Here is a 14,782-nt window from a genome sequence, read left to right on the forward strand (position 1 = left end):
GCACACCGGTAGGTAAGGTCAGGCTAACGGAACTTTAACGCTGATCGACACCTTCCTTTTGCCCAGGATTCTGGCCCGCTGGCTCCCCCCAGTGGCGGCTGTGAGAAACACAGCGACTTCATTGTCATGGAGATAGATTTCCTTCAGCCGTGGTTCAATCTTACTTACCTGAGATCAATATAGTACATTAGCGGTGCCGGGGGACCGGTGACCCCCGGCCTGTGGCAATTAGAAAGGGCGGGAAGGTGGTATCGATCGATGCTCTGGCCCTCATCTTTTAACCCTCAGGAAACCTGACAGACTCAGTGTCTTGACAGCATGACATCTTCATTAGATAAACTGGATCTCTTTCCTCAGGAGACCCAACCCGGTCATCTAAGTAAAATGGCCATTTCATTTTCTCTCAGGTCAATTTCACTATCTTTGATTTGACAGCTCAGTCTCTCGGGAAATTCATGGGTGATTAGAGTAGTAACAGCAAGGACATCACTGTTAGAGCAACAGTGAGCTGTGTCCCATCACCTCTACTGAAGGCATGTAAAGCCCTTTGTGAAAGAGCGACCATCCATTCACACGACCCTGGGCCCACACTATCATCAGTATTTTACAAGGAAAGGCGCCACTTCAAGGGGTCCCACAAACGGTTTTAAGAGCTAAAATTCATTTCCTGACTCTGTTCTTCACCAACGTATGCCTTCTTTAAACGTGAACACAAATCAGAATATGTTGACAGTCACATACTCACAGAGCTACCCAGCAGAAGAGAGAACTTTATAACAGGGGCCAACACTAAAAGGGGCTAAGAAACAGCTCAGAAAGGAAACTAGGAGCAACCCCATTCTTCCGACACAAACTAAACTGGACTTGCTTTTATACTCAGAAGGGATCCGGCAAAGAGCAAGCTTTGGGGGCAGAGGCTGCGAACCAACAGCCGGAGTGAGCCCTAAGGTTCCAAGGAGCCAGCACCTACTTGGTGGGGGGAAAAGGATAACCAGCAGGTGGCATAGAAAGAGAATTCCCCAGCAGCCAAAATGCACACTTTCACGGAATGTCTTCCTTTTCCTGAGGGCTGGGGTGGAGTTCCTATGGGAAGAACTGGAGGAGGCCAAGTGCTAGTCCCAGCACATATGGTCTGATCACTCGAATTCAGAATGGTGTTGGGGGGGAGGGGTAGGCATGATGGACACAGAATAGCCTGGGAGACAAGAAACCGGAAGCCAGGGCCCTGGGTGTAAAGCTGGTCTTAGGTGACGGCTCCTGCCTGACAAAGCAGCACAGGCAGAACGGTACCCTCACAGAGGAGCAGCCACCCTCCTGGGTCTGAGCGCTTGCTGCCCCCGGTCAAACCATCCGTGGCCTGCATCTTCATCACTTCAGCCCCACTCCTGGCTTTTCCCAGCTGGGCCCTCAGCTCCCTGACTCTCAGACCCCAGAGGGCTCCACATTTCCGCCGAGGAAACGTGTGGTGGAGGGGGCCGTGGGGCCTAGCCCTGGGCCCGGTGCCCCCTACCTGCCCACCACGCAGCTGCCTGCCTTCTTTCCCTGCCTTTCCCAAAGCCCAGCAGAGGAAGGCGGGCTGTCCAGAAGCCTTGGAGCACGACCCATGGGGAAGAGACCTCGGGACAGAGCCCCAAAGCCCGTCAGCCTCGCTCCTTCACAGCCGACCTCCTCTCCCGCGTCACACAGCCCATATAAAAATGAAGCAGCAGCAATTTTTATTGAGGGACCTAAACTGAAAATAGGTTTAGAACATAATTTAAAAAAATAAAACAGCAAAAGTAGCAAAAAATATATGACCTTTTAAAAAACATTTTCCTTTTTTTTTCTTTTTTCTTTGTTTTTAATATATAGCAACTGATGCCTCCCAACCACCAGGAGCATCTTACCCAATGGGTAAATCTCTGGTAACGACCCTTTTAAAAAGACATGTAAATATATACTCAGATTTATACACTTTGTGTTTTCTTCGTAGCTATGTACAGAGCCCCTGCTTTGGGGCTGGGCCCCAGGGCCACGCCGCCGGCTCCCGGCCTCTGCGTCCCCACCCTTGGGTACCAGGTATTTGGTCAGCAAAGCAAATTAGTACCGGAATCAATAAGCCACTGGCACTATCCGTCGGAGCAGAGGTCGCCTTCTGCGGAGGCCCAAGCGCTGACCACCCCCACACCCAACTCCCGCTGTAGCCCGAGGACCTGCCACCAGAACACGGGCACATGGGCTGCGCAGAGCAGGCGAAACCAATGCAGGAAAACTCAAGTTGGCTCTTGCTCGAGGGCGGCTCGGCCCCCACTGCCCGACCCTCCAGGCGGCAGGGAGGGGGTCTTGGTCCAACGTTTGGCAGGCCACGTAGTAGCCGTCAGCAAGGACCGGCCTCCCCGCTCCTCTGTGTCAGGCTGTGAGGAGGAGAGGAGGGGAGCTCGGGGGTGCGGGCCTCAAGGAGGCCGGCCGGCAGAGCACAGGGGAGGCAGCGAGTCCAGCGGGAGAAGGGGCGGGGCCACAGCTGAGGATGGAGTCCGGGGAGGGGTGCGGGGTGTGGGGGCCAGTCAGCGCCGTTTGAGTCCGCCGTTGGCCAGCTGGGCCGGGTGTCGGGGCAGGCAGGGTTCCTCGGGCAAGGGCTCGTGAGAGAAAACGGAATCCTCTCCGGAGGAGCAGGTGGAGCTGCGGGTGTCGGGGAAGCTGGGGGAGTATTGGTCCAGGGGCATTGACAGGTCCAGGTACTCCTGAGGGAGGAGACAGAAAGATGGAGGACCCACACTCTCCTTCCCGCGGCGGCGGGATTCAAGAACTCGGGATGAATCCCGCGAGAACTTGGAATGAATCTCGCGAGAACTCGGGTCGGTAGGACACAGGGTCTAGGAAAGGCCGCCTCACCTGGTTGGAGGTCAAGGCGACGATGCGGTCCAGGTCTTCCACCAGCTGCTTGAAGGTGGGTCTCTGTGAGGGGACCGCGTGCCAGCAGTCTCTCATCATCATGTAGCTGGGGCAGGATGGCGAGGTCGGGGTGGGGGGAGAGGACAGGCTCAGGGCGGAGGGGCCGCAGGCAGCTGGCTGCGCGCCCCCATTCCTCCCTCTATGCCCCGAGCCCAGTCCGCCCCCAGGGCCCAGCCCAGGACCCCAGGCATCTTTTCTCAGGCTTACAGCTCGTTGGTGCAGTTACTGGGCTTGTCCATACGATGACCCTCCTTCAGCAGCTTGAAAAGCTCCTCCACGGGGACCCCAGGGTACGGGGAGCCGCCCAGAGTGAAGATTTCCCAGAGGAGTACCCCAAAAGACCACCTGTGGATGAGCGTGGTGGGCACAGAGCTAGGCCCCACACTGTTTTCACCACCTCTCCCCCCAGGTCCTCGACCCCAGGGGACCAGGGCGGGTCAACCTCTGGGGTCAGAGTGAAGGGGCAACGTTTCGTTCATTTTCTGAGACAGGATGTGGGGCTGTACCACCCTGGAAACTCTCCCCAGCAACTGCTTATCTCAGACTTACACGTCGCTCTGGTGGGTGTAGATCCGGTCAAACAAGGCCTCCGGTGCCATCCACTTGACGGGCAGTCGGCCCTGCAAGCAGCACGGGGACGCTGTGGTGGCCCGGGGCAGGCAGGGGCGGATGCAGGGCTGGACCCAGCTCACCCGCCCACCCAGCCAGTGGGGGTGGGGGCAGCCCAGCGACTCAGAGTCCTGGGGCAGAGGACTGGCGGCGCCCGCACTTACGTTGGTTGTCTTTTTATAGTAGTCGATGTGGTGGATGTCTCGAGCAAGACCGAAGTCCGCGATCTTCATTACGTTGTCCTCCGTTACCAGGACGTTCCTGGCGGCCAGGTCCCGGTGGATGCACTGTGGGGCCCAGAGGGGAAGGGGGGCGGGTGGTGGAGGTGGGCGTAGGGGAGGGTCAGCAACCCCCGGTGGGCCCACTTCCCTCACCGGCCCTCACCTGCCCCACCCCTCGGCCCTCTGAACCATCGTTTCCTGCTTACAGGGTCCCTCTCCTGTAGGTCAAAGCCAGACATCCAAACACCCCCAGCTCTGGGGCCGCCAAATCAGTTCAGCAAACCCTCCAGGCATCTTCCCTTCCCGGTGCCTGGCTTTCAGTCTGCAGGCAGTGAGCTGAACCCCTCTCTGCTCTGTCCAGTTTGCATGGACTCTCATGGGGATTCCCTGTCTCCCTGGCCAAGAATATCCATACAGGCCTGGGCTCAAACAAAGCAGCTTTTACCCAGCACCCAAAGCTGTACCTAACTCTCACACAGGACCACATCTCCTCCCCATAACCAGTTACAGCCTAGGCATCATCGTTCTAACTTCACACTGGTCCAGCTCAATCCCAAGGCCACATGGCTCTCCTGACTCTGATGTCCCCCCCGCGCCCTGCCGCTCCCCAGGGTCCCATGCTACCCAGGGGAGCTGTCAGGAGCCACACCTTCTTGGAGGCAAGATACTCCATGCCTCGGGCCACCTGGTAGGCACAGGATACCAGGTCCTTGGAGGAGAGCTGCTCCTCGGGGTGGTGGCTGGGGTTGTAGCAGTACTCCAGCCCCGGCGGCCTCCGGGCCTGCAGGTACTCCCGGAGGTTGCCTTTGGAGGCGTACTCCACGATGACATACAGGGGACCTGGGCACATGGGCGTGGAGAGGCCGTCAGGGCCGCCGGGTGGGCGCATGGGCTGAGTCTCGCCTGGAGGAACCCCCTCCCCAAGGCACATTGTGAGCCTGTTCCCCAGGCCTCACCTCCCCTTTGAGGGGACCCCAGAAATTCATCCCACTCCCCAGAAGAAAGCAAGGGCAGTCATTCTTCTCAGCCTAGTCCAGGACATTCCCAAGCAAAGCTGGGGCCAGAGCCCTGACCTTGACTGCAGCAAGTCACCTGTTCTGGCCACACGGTGTGCATGGATCCAGGTGCCTGGACTCAGATGAACCCCCATGGGCGTCGGGCTGGACCCCGAGAAACACATTCCAACTATTGCTAAAGTGGCCTCTCGCCCCAACCCACTTCCCTCAGTGTGGCTGAGATGCCTGATCCCTGACGCCCAAGCTAGGCATCTTCTCCCTGACAGACAAGACAGACAGATGGCAGGACCCGAGTGTCTGCCTGAGCCCCTCCCCCACACGGGTGGAAGCCTGCCGGCAGGGCGCCCACCATCCTGTGTGCAGGCCCCCAGCAGGTTGATGATGTTCTTGTGTTTTCCAATCATCTTCATCATCTCCATCTCGGAGATCAGGTCCGACAGGTCTTTCTCTGTTGCATCCGCTGCATGGACAAAGCAGAGAAGGGGATGGAGAAGCATTTGCATCGGAAGGGAGGCCGACAAGATAAAAACTAAGGGAGAGGGATGCGGTGAACACCCAGGGGTCCCTTTCCTCTGGGACTTGCTTCTCTCTTTACACGACCCCTCCCTCGGCCTTTTTTTTTTTTTTTTTTGGCGGCATCACATGGCTTGTGGGATCTCCTCTGCAGAGCAAGTGCAGAGAGTTAACTGCTTGACTGCCAGGAAATCCCTTCCCTCTCCTTTTCACATCCAAATTTACCTCCCCTTCCCTCTTATGAGAGCTGCTGGTGTTGCCAAAAAAAAAAAAAAACAGGATCTGGGGTCACCACCTGATGACAGACGCCAAGGAACAAAGTGAGGTCATGGTGAGATGGCGGGGTGTGCAATGCCCCCCCAACTCCAGGACAACCTAAGCAGGCTGTGGAGCAGGTGCAGGTAACGGCCTGAGGCCCGGAGTTCGCTGGGAAAGGGAAGGGGTCGTTTCTGCAGGGACACAGACACCACATACACTTCAGCATCTTCACGGCCACTTTGGTCACACGGTTGGGTTTGTCCTTGTCCAGCCCGATGGCCTCCGCCAACACCACCTGCCCAAAGCAGCCCTCTCCCAGGGGCTTGCCTAAAACCAGTCTTCAGGGAAACAAACGGTGGGATAAGCTGGAGTGGTAACGTTCAAACCTGACAGGAACCCCCACTCCCCTCCCCGCCCTCCGCCGCCTCCAGTTCCCCCGACTAAGAGCAGACGGTGGCAGTCACTTTTGGATGCTCCCCTGAAGGTCTGAGCCCATACCACTGCCCCCATTAGAATAATGAGCCGGTGGGCGGGGGGGGTGGTCACCTGTCCCGAGGCAGCTCCCAGCGAGGGTCTTCAGGAAGCTCGTATTCAGAGACCCCAGCCAGCATAGGGGTGCCGCTGGAGGACAGACGCGAGGGTCGAACCAGCAGGACCCCGGAGTTCATGGACGCGCTGGAGTCGGCCGACACCTGCAGGGAGGCGTGGGGTCACCCTTCCAGCAGGAACGGGGGAGCGGCGGCAGGTCCCTCCCCTCCCCGCTCAGGACTTGTTGCTAAAGGCAGCAGTGTGGACCTGGCATCTGGTGCTCCCTCCTAACACAGGCAGAAAAGCCACAGCAGGTCGGAAGACCGAGGTTCTAACACTAATGTTTGCCACCAACTCGCCTTTCTGGGTTTTGGATTACTCACCTTTCACATGAGCATGAAGCCTGACATTCTGCTGTAACTTATCAGTGCAAGAGCAACTCTCTTCCTGTCCCCATTCTTATGTGAAAACCCTGCCATGGATGAGGGGTTCCTGACTCCTGAAGTCCCTTCCACAATTATCATGGCTTGGAGCGAAGCCTGCCTCCTCCCTTTACACACCTTCACCCTCTTCCATCTCCTGGGATGAGGGGAGGCGGGTGCACAGGAGCGAGAGGGCATCTTGGGACCCAGCTCAGCTCTTCTCCTCTGCTTTGCACATTTGCACCCCTAAGGGGCCTTAGGGGAAGCTCAGATTCATAATATCAACCAGGCATTTAGCCCAGTGAGGATGTCTCCCAGTCCCCAGGTTGGCTGAGCAGGGCACCGTGGTTGGGGTAAGATGGGTTCACAGGATTCATCGGCCAGAAAAGCTAGGAGCCTGACCCCGAGCACTTAGGACATTCCCCTGCTGCCACCCGGAAGCCGGAAACCAAAGTCCGACACAGTCAATGGGGACCATGGAGAGGACAGAGTGCCGGCAGGTCCTGCAGGGAGGACGCACAGGGTGAGGCAGAGCGTGTGAACCCCCCGTCTACTTTCTGTTACCTGTCTGCGCAGAGGGATGCTCTTGGCCAGCTTGTGCACGGCCATTTGGCTGTGGAAGTCACTTTTCTTCGTGCCGCTCTTCATCTTGTAGATGATGACAGACCCCACCATGCAGGAGATAAGGAAGGCCCCCGTGCAGTAGATGATGATCTCCAGGTACAGCGGCGAATTCATCACTGCCGGTCTCTCTTCCAGGGCTGGGTCAGCGTGAACAGGACGTTAGTGGGCTCAGGGCAGGGCTGGTCCACTAGGGTCCTGGTTCCCTAAGAAACTCAACATCCATCTCCTAAACTCTGGGAATTTGGGGGGCAGAGACGAACCGAGCTAGGTCCTAGCTGGGGTTGGGGTTCTGACACTGAGCACACAGCAGACATCCTGGGATCTGTGAGGCTCCCTGACTCTGACTTGAATCCCCAGAGGGATGGATTGTATCTTGCTAGCCAATGCCCATGCCCATGAACTCAGGAGCCCTCCTGGCTCAGGGACTGCTGGACTGGATGGGTACTTGGTGCCCTGCAAGAGACAGCTGAGGACTCACTCGCGCTAGATGCTTCTCTCAGTGTTCCTATGGGCACACTGGGCCCTTCTCCACAGTGCCCGAGCACTGCGTCAACACCTATCACAGGGGATAGCGAACCATCCATCGGTCTTTCATTACTGATGGCCCAGGGGTACCCTGAGGGCCCAGGTGGCACCTCATCCATGTCTGCAGGCCACAGCGCCTGGCATCTGGTGACACTCATAACGCAAAGACAATGATGCAGGGAGGAAAAAAGAAAACCAGTGTATGTCCTGACTTCATTGCTCAGCTTTGCCTACGTCATCTCTATCAGGTCAGACGTGTAAACGTCTACATCTAGCCAAACTGCAGATAGAACTTCGCTTCCAATTGTTGTCTGGATTATTAAAGATAAATATGGAAACATCTCAAGACTTCCACTCACAGGTCTAACTCCTCACACTGAGGAAGGTCAGGGAGAGGGTAGTTTCATTCTCTTCTATATTCAGACTCTCCCGCCTCCCACCTGCACTGAAACCCACACAACTCAAGCCTCTTTCCCTCCCGCACTGAGGTGGGGAGGGTCCCATCCAGCAGGACATCCCTTCCCCCACCCCTCCCCTATTAAAGACCCCCGCCAGCTGCAGGGGCCAGCACCCTGAGGACCTCTCCCAGGAGGCCTCAGACATGACCCCAAACTAGCCCAAAGAGAACTCCCCGAGGTGCAATGAGGAACGGCAGAGCTGATAACAGGGAGAAGCGTTTCTGTTTTTCTCTTTCCCTAGCATGGAGAAACAGACTATCCACTGGGAGGCACAACACAGGACAAAGACAGTGACGAGGAGAAAAACAGAAAATGCTTCTGCGCCTCCAGTGGGGGCGCACGTTATCAGGGGAGGAGAGGGAGGGACAAGGAAAGAGACCAGAGTCCGCAGGAACCTGAGTAGCACCACACCTGGCTCCAGCCCCGAGGCCACCAGCCCACCACCCTGCCCAGGATGCAGGCTCCTGCCTTCCTGGCCCGACCCTCACGGCCCCCTCTGGAAAGGAGCTGCGTTGGAAGCCAAAGAGCATAAATGGGCACCACTGAGCCCCCTGTGCTGCCTGGGAAAGGACTCGCTCAAAGCAGTTCAAGTCCACTGTCTGGGTCTGGAGGAACCTCTCCCACCGAGATCAGCAAGGGGGAGGGTGGAGGGCACCGGTGCTTACAAGTGGCAAGCCCCTCCCTTCAGAGCACCTATATTCAGTTACAGGGGGAGCCTCTCGGAGACTTCAGGGGGCTGGTGATAAAGGAGTGGCTGAGTCAAGGAAGACTACTGGACCCGAGGAGGGAAGGAGCCTGCCCTGGAGGAGAGCCCGGCTGCAGGTTAGATCCAGATCCCACGCATGCATCACTCTGGCCCCGGGGAGAGACGGAGGCAGGCCCACAAGTGAGAGCAATCTGAGATCCTGCACCAGGAGGAAGGCTCCGGGGTGAGCTGAGAAGGTCCGACCCCCGAGGCCGGATGACTTGCCGGAGCCGCCTGCTGCGTACGGAGCCTGGCTCTGTGTCTCCCGCGACCCCGTGATGCATGCTCCCCCCGTGCCCCTGGCGAGGGCAGGACATCGAGAGGAGGAGGACAGTGTATACCTTCCAGAACGGTCAGCCATGCAGAGTGATGGGAGAGTCCGATAGAGTTACCCGCCAAGCATGTATACTCCCCCGCGTCCTCAAAGGAGACATTCCTTAAGTGCAGCACCTCCATCTCTTTGTCGGTGGTGTTAACTCCGGCCGTCTAGAAGAGACAAGGAAGCCACATGGACAAGCCCCAGACCGGAGACCTCTCAGAGAGGGAGGGGGGAGGAGGAAGGGGAAAAACAAATAACCAGAGGAAGAAAGGTTCCCCAGCGTCTCCTTTGCAACAACGGACAGACAAAATCACCAGGCAGCGAGAGACCTGTTAGAGGAAGAGGTTGAGAGCCTGAGGAGGGGCTCGGCAGACCTGACGGCACGACGCGGATGGCTGGTTACACCCGTCACCAGGCGCGGCAGCCCCGGCCCGACCCGGCATGCGGCGCGAGCGCATGGAGAAATGGGGCCAGCGCGGGGCGGGTTGGTTTCCGGGGGGCACACACAGGAGGGATGGGGGGGCGGGGGGGCTGCAGACTCACACACACACTCACCCCCCACACACACCCCCATACACACTCACCCCCATACACACCCCACACACACACTCCCATACACACTCACCCCCCACACCCTCACACACACACCCCCATACACACCCCCCCAAACACCCTCACACACACCCCCATACACTCACCCCACACACACCCCACACACACATACACTCACACCCACACTCCTCCACATCCCACACACACCCCCCCACACTCTCACCCCCCCACACCCACACACTCTCACACCCACACAAATACCTCCCCCACATCCCACACACATACACTCACCCCACACACATGCACACAAATACTCCCACACACACTCACCCCACAAACATACCCACACAAATACCCCCACACTCAGGCACACAAATACCCCCTCACACACATACCCCCCCATCCCACACACACATCCTCACACACACCCCACACACTCACCCACACAAATACCCCCACACACACCCCACAAACACTCACACACACCCACACCCACTCCACACACACTCACCCCCCCACACAAATACTCCCCCACACACATACCCCCCCACATCCCACATACACTCTCACCACACCCCCCCCACATACACACACTCTCACCACACACACCCCCCACAGACACTCACACCCTCATACACACACCCCCCCACACTCATACCTCACTCTCACACACACCCCACACCCTCACACACACAAATACCCCACACCCCCCACATACACTCTCAACCCCCCACACTCACACCCACACAAATACCCCCACACCCACCCCACACCCTCACACACACAAATACCCCACACCCCCCCACATACACTCTCAACCCCCCACACTCACACCCACACAAATACCCCCCCACACACCCCACACCCACTCCACACACACATATCCCCCCACATCCCACACACACTCTCACCACACACACCCCCCACAGACACTCACACCCTCACACACACAACCCCCCACACCCATACCTCACTCTCACACACCCCACACCCTCACACACACACATCGCTGCAGACGCTGGTCCTCTCTCCTCTCCATCACTCGGACCCTCAGTCTCCAGGATCACCCAGGACGCACCCCACATGCAGCCAAGAACACACAAGAGGCACAGAGGGGTGACACCAACACAGAACCAACCGGTCAGCCGCCCAGGCCGGTATTTTTCCATGGCTCCGGGCACTAGAAACACAGCAGGCCAACAGGGAGAGTGGGGCGCTGGCCTCCCCACAGCTGCCCTGGCAGCTCGGGGCCTCCATCAAGCCCCCAGCACAGGGGCCCCTCCAGCTCCCCGTTACCTTTTGCCACAGGTCTGGTGACTGTGAGCCACGCAGACTGGTTAGCTTCACCAATATAATTGGAAACCTTACACACATACTCCCCGCTCTGGGCCTCTGTCACATTGAACAGGGTCAGGACCTCCGCATCCGAGCTATTTATCCCCGAATGCTGGAACAGACCAACGACACGCCGTCAGTTGGGCCAACACGGAGATGTGGCCGTATTTGCTCCCGTGCAGTGTTAAGGTGGGCCCGGGAGCTAAGGCAAGGGGCTGAGGTGACACGTGTCCTCTTTCCCTCGTTAGCAGGACGAAAAAGTGGACTTTAAAAATCCATGTGACTGAAAAACAAACTGAATGAAAAAAATCATCGCCCGAAGCAAATCTTTCCTGTGTTAAACCCCCTCCTCCAGGAAGAGGGCAGAGATTGCCAATGGAGACGGCAGCCAAGGTCCAAGGCCCCAGGCCCACTTCCTACACGGCAGTTTCAGTGCTCGAGGTGAGGAGTGAGGTGGCTGGGAAATCTTTGGAACAGCCAAGCCAGGGAGGAGGAGGTCTAAGGCTGGGACCAGGAGGTAAAACAGGTTCCCAGCTTCTGGTTACTTCCTGTTGCAAGATCCACTGGAGAATTAGGCAATTAGCTTCCCTGGATTAATGGAGCATTCAGGGACATTCAAAGTCTGGGAGTGGGAGGGAAAAAAGGAAGAAAGTGCCATTACTCCTGAAACCGCTGAGGACTGACCCGTGGCCTCGGCTTTTCCAGCCCTATCTAAGCTAAGCCGTGCCTGGCATCAGCCCATGTGCCACAAAGGACGTGACTTGGGAAGCAGGGCAGAGACTGGGAGATGCTTGCTGGGAAGGCTGTGGTAGTGGGCAGTGGGAGAGCAGAGTGCCAACGCCTTCCCGGAGAAGCTGACCCAAAAGCCTGGGCACGGTCAGCGTCCAAGCTCTTCAGAAGCCAGCAGTGCTCACCCCCAGCCCCTTCACCCATGACCTGCCACTGGTCCTTTGGAAAGTGGCTGGGGACCCACGTAAGATAAAGCCTGGACCCAGCAGAAGGACCGGGGGCGGATCGCGGGGACTGAGCCGGACTCCAGCCACCTGGCCTCCTTCCCCGAGCCCAGCCCATGGAGACCAGAGCCAGGATTACCTTCAAGATCTGGACATAAGGCAGGTTGTCTGGCCCAATCTTACTCCCGTTCACCTCGATGTGCTTCAGCCACTGGATGTGGGGTTGCGGGTCGCTGTACACCTTGCACATGAACTCCACGTTGCTACCCAGGGCCACCGTCTTGTTGGCCGGCAAGCCCGCCTGCAGGATGGGCCGGTGAGGGGACCGCTCTGCGAGGGCACGGGACGGGAGAGGGTCGTCAGGCCCTGCCGTGGCCGCTCCTGGCTGGGATGCCGACAGAGCATCCCAAGGACCAGCACAGCCTACCTGCCCGTAACTAAACCCACAGTCACTCAGACTCTCGCTGTTCAGTGTGGTCTGGGAACTGCAGCGCCAGCTTCACCAGCCTGTTAGAAACACTGACCCTCAGATCCTACCCCGGACCTCCTGGATCACAAGCTTGTATTTTTTTTTTTTTTTTTTGCTGCACTGCATGGCTCGCAGGATCTTAGTTCCCCAACCAGGGACTGAACTGGGCTGTGGCAGGGAAAGTACCGAGTCCTAACCTCTGAACCTCCAGGGAATTCCCCAGAAGCTTCTTTGCATACCATATCCTCAAAGCCAAGGCAGAACGCTGGGTGCGAAATTCTTGACCTTAAGGTCGCCAGAGAAGGAGATGCAGAGCCTCTGGAAGGCAGAGGCTGCACCACCAGGAGGCACGGTGTTCTTGTGCAGTGCCAGGAGTCTGTGCAGACTGACCTCTCTGAGCCTCAGTGTGCCCCTCTGTACAATGGGAACAACAGCTCCCACCTTGCAGGGCGCTAGAAGAATTGCCTGTGGTGTATTTACTGTACCCGGCAGACCACTCGCATCCATGGAGTGGCAGCTACTATTAAGCTAGATTAACCACCACTATGCCAGTCACCTCCTGCCGGAGAGACCCAACAGCACTTTCCCCTTTACAATGAACCTGTGGTACCGCTGATCCTCCCAACTCTACTGATGGATGAGAAAAGGGAGGTGGGAAAGAGGAAGGTGACGGAGCTAACAAATGCCACAGCATCCTGACTCTACCCCTAAGTGAACATGGCTGCCAGGCTGTGCTCTCAGCATCCCTGCTCCTTCCACCAAGCTCCTCCTCCTGTCACCACCCTCTTACCCACGACATCGAGCTGGTAGGTATGGTTGATGCTGCCGTATTCGTTCTCCACGATGCAGGTGTAGTTGCCCTTATCCGAAGGCACCACAGAGTCCATAATGATGCTCCAGGTGGCATAACGGACCTGAGGGGAAACATGCAAAGGGCCCCACTGTGGGTCTGGAGGGAAAGGTGGGCAGAAGCCACGCACCCTCCAATCAGAGCACGCAGTCCGGCTACACAGGGAGCTGGGAACCGTCATCCCAGCCCACTCACACTCTGCAAGAAAGCATCAGGCAGAGGGGTGTGAGGACTTGGAAAGTCTGCCCGCCACGGCCAAGGCCATCTGCAATCTGGACAAACGGGCCTTCGGAGCCCTCCAAACACATTGCGAACTTTCCCAACCCTGCACCCCTGTCCGCACTGCTCTTGTGCTGGAGCAGCGTCCTGCTAAGAGTCCAGCCGTGTCCACCCTTGACATCTCGTTTCAGAGCCTGCCTGCTGTTCTCCTATCCTTCTGTGCCTCACAGGTGCAGTGCTCCCATTAGACGGAACTCTGTATGGGCAGGACGCTGCCTCATAAGACCCAGAGCGCAGAGCGCTGCACACAGCAAGTGCTGGGTGAGTTACTTTATAAGCAGTTTATTTTTCTGACTTCCTTTGCTTCTCTTTTTTCATATCGATGTATTTTGGCTGCGCCGGGTCTTGGTTGCGGCATGTGGGATCACGTTCCCTGAGCAGGGACACAGCCAGGCCCCCGGCTTTGGGAGCAAGGAGTCTTGGGCACTGGACCGCTAGGGAAGCCCCTCCTCTACTTTTCTTATGCAAGATTAGGTGAGATGGGAGAGAAACAGGAATGGTGAGAATGATCACAGGGTTTAAAGGAGGGCTAGATGAAGACATTCTTCCTAGAATTATAAATGGGCAAAGACTGGAACAATTTCCACAACCAGAAATGGAAACCACTTATGAACACATGAAAATTCTAAGTTTGTTCCTAAGCAAAATAGCCCACAGAGAACAATTTGATATTCTCACCTGTCAAATTTGTGGGCAAAAGTATAGCCAGTTTATCATTCTCATACTCTGCTATGGGAAGGCGAATTCATTTTCCCTTTTAAGAAAGTAACTGTTACCACAATAAAATAAAATAAAAAATCACACCCCTACTCATTACATCATCTTCCATTACAGCAAATGTCACGGTAAAATTTTATGTCTTCCCATTGTACTTTGAACTCTATTGCCTAATATATTTTCTAGAAAGACATGTATCCACGAAATGTTGGTGTAAAAAATGAATAAGTGAACAAATGAATAAAGTTACCTAACTTTATTAGGGGGAAAAAAAAAGGATTTGGGTAACATGCATCAAGAGCTTTAAAATGCTTATACTTTGCTCTAGTAACTTCCAGCAATCTGTCCCTAAAGAAGAATATTTTAAAATATTGACATAGACTTAACTACAAAGATATTCACCATAACATTATTTACAGCAGTGAAAAACTGGAAAATAACTAGTATCACAAAATAGT

The 14,782-nt window shown here is 56.4% G+C and overlaps 1 protein-coding gene across 3 annotated transcripts in view; it reads right to left on the bottom strand.

Moving 5' to 3' along the window:
• Positions 1 to 1,692: 1,692 nt before the first annotated feature.
• FGFR1 (fibroblast growth factor receptor 1) overlaps positions 1,693 to 14,782 on the bottom strand; it is a 49,300-nt gene continuing 36,210 nt past the window's right edge. For all 3 annotated transcript variants that reach the window (XM_065947543.1, XM_065947542.1, XM_065947541.1), the window contains 13 exons: positions 13,269 to 13,392; positions 12,149 to 12,339; positions 9,192 to 9,336; positions 7,063 to 7,259; positions 6,095 to 6,240; positions 5,765 to 5,886; positions 5,127 to 5,237; positions 4,411 to 4,601; positions 3,705 to 3,827; positions 3,481 to 3,551; positions 3,139 to 3,276; positions 2,872 to 2,977; positions 1,693 to 2,720 (listed from right to left, as the gene is read on the bottom strand). In XM_065947543.1, coding sequence (XP_065803615.1) covers positions 2,544 to 2,720; positions 2,872 to 2,977; positions 3,139 to 3,276; positions 3,481 to 3,551; positions 3,705 to 3,827; positions 4,411 to 4,601; positions 5,127 to 5,237; positions 5,765 to 5,886; positions 6,095 to 6,240; positions 7,063 to 7,259; positions 9,192 to 9,336; positions 12,149 to 12,339; positions 13,269 to 13,392 — 1,842 coding nt within the window. In that variant the 3' untranslated portion in view covers positions 1,693 to 2,543. The remainder of the gene's footprint in view (positions 2,721 to 2,871; positions 2,978 to 3,138; positions 3,277 to 3,480; positions 3,552 to 3,704; positions 3,828 to 4,410; positions 4,602 to 5,126; positions 5,238 to 5,764; positions 5,887 to 6,094; positions 6,241 to 7,062; positions 7,260 to 9,191; positions 9,337 to 12,148; positions 12,340 to 13,268; positions 13,393 to 14,782) is intronic.

Source organism: Muntiacus reevesi, chromosome 10 (genome assembly GCF_963930625.1).
Source record: "Muntiacus reevesi chromosome 10, mMunRee1.1, whole genome shotgun sequence".
Taxonomy (NCBI): Eukaryota; Metazoa; Chordata; class Mammalia; order Artiodactyla; family Cervidae; genus Muntiacus; species Muntiacus reevesi.